The sequence below is a fragment of the Limulus polyphemus genome, unplaced genomic scaffold (genome assembly GCF_000517525.1).
Source record: "Limulus polyphemus unplaced genomic scaffold, Limulus_polyphemus-2.1.2 Scaffold524, whole genome shotgun sequence".
NCBI lineage: Eukaryota > Metazoa > Arthropoda > Merostomata > Xiphosura > Limulidae > Limulus > Limulus polyphemus.
Window position 1 is genome coordinate 491,990 of NW_013666134.1, and position 1,815 is coordinate 493,804.

At 37.1% G+C, this 1,815-nt stretch overlaps 1 protein-coding gene across 1 annotated transcript in view; it reads right to left on the bottom strand.

The window, feature by feature from the left end:
- Positions 1–577: 577 nt before the first annotated feature.
- Positions 578–1,815, bottom strand: part of LOC111085641 (low choriolytic enzyme-like) — a 10,210-nt gene continuing 8,972 nt past the window's right edge. The window contains exons 5-6 of the mRNA XM_022385214.1: positions 1,196–1,374; positions 578–1,050 (exon numbers count right to left, since the gene is read on the bottom strand). Coding sequence (XP_022240922.1) covers positions 803–1,050; positions 1,196–1,374 — 427 coding nt within the window. The 3' untranslated portion in view covers positions 578–802. The remainder of the gene's footprint in view (positions 1,051–1,195; positions 1,375–1,815) is intronic.

Sequence of the window (1,815 nt, forward strand, 5' to 3'; positions counted from 1 at the left end):
GACCAAATCAGCAACGCTCGTCGCCCAGGCGACTACTCTTAACCAGAAGGATGACCAAATCAGCAACGCTCGTCGCCCAGGCGACTACTCTTAACCAGATGGAGGATGATGAGCGTTGCTGATTGGTACTCCATCCGGTTAAGAGTAGTCACGTAGGCGGCGAGTGTTGATGATTGGTTGTTCTTCCTGTTCCGAGAAGCTCTCGATTAGGGATGGCTATGTCTGAAGCATAGGTGTCTCTGACGTTCCCCAAAAGTTGCACAAAATTCCGTTCAAATTGAACGTAATAAATACCACACCAAGTCCTCAACATGCAAGTCCACTGAAACATTATTGCTTATATACAAATGTTTTCAGACATCCCTCCCCCGCTAGTTACTGAGCAGTTTAACCACGATAATCAACACTATATTTTTAAACTCAAGGATGATGAAAGGATCTCAGAATTAACTGTATGAGTTACGATTGCTTAGATATATTTAACCTATAAATAAAAAAAACAAGTTTTGGAAGGAAATAAACTGGTACTGCATCTTGAATGCACCATTTTTATAATAAACCAAAGTACAAGCAGATGTGTGATTTTATTGTGCCTTTTATTAACAATAATTCAAGTGAAAACACAGGTTCAGCTGAGCTTATATGTTCATCTTTACCGACCCGAATACACCACTAAAGCTTCATTTTTGGAACGCTTTTAGAAACCAGTGATGCAAATTAGTGAAGTAAGATTAAATAGTTTCAACAACACGCGAGTTTAGATACCTTGTTTAGATACGTTTTAATCAAGCCACTGATATGGCTAATTAGTTGTTTTTACATCGCAATAGTATTTGTTTAGTTTCTTAATGTCTTTTTCGGTGAGCATATCATTGGTTAGGGCCTCTCCTAATTCTGTTGCTTGAATGGAGCTCTTCTTAGGCAAGAGTGTTGGACCGGAACCCTTGGAAAAAGCCTTGTAATCGTAATGCATTACGGACTTGTAGTCGTACGGCTCTCCAAAAGTGTCGAATTCAAACGCATAGACAATATCAAACTGGAAATAATTACCTATAAAGAAAAGGAATACATTTATATCAATACAGACTGTAAATTATATCTTTTTTTTTAATGTGGTTACACTCACACCTCCCCACCCTCTCCCCCTATAAAAGGTAATAAGGTAGGATGAAGTTGATTTAAATAAGTAGCTTACTTGGAAGGATATTCTCCCATATTACAATAACATATTCGTTCCTATCAGGTCGGTTATGCTCGTGCTCGAATCCAATGGCATGCATTATCTCGTGCATCACCACACCTTTGTGCACGCAAGTGTCACGTTGAAGGGAGACGATCTGCTTTTCTCCGAGACGACCAACATTCGACCAGCAACTTCAAATACAAATAGACTATTTGCACACTACTGAGCAAAAAAGATAAACACACTAGAGTCAGATATGTCACAGTCAAGCAAAGAATGCGGATTTCAGATATTTGCAAAAACCATTAACGATGATTAACATGAAACAAAAAGAGTGTAATATAAAAACGATTTTGTAATTTTAGGTAGAAAAATTGAATCACTAATACAAATTAAAATGACTTCAAACTGAAATTTATAACGAGATACTTCATGCAGATAACGGTGATGTTTCCTGCATAAAACTAGATTCTTTTATATTTATAATGGAATGTTTCATAAACGGGGTGTTTAATACATTTAACGAGACTGTTTCATACTTACAACAGGGTGTTTAATACACTTAACGAGACTGTTTCATACTTACAACAGGGTGTTTGATACACTTAAACGAGACTGTTCATATTTGTAAC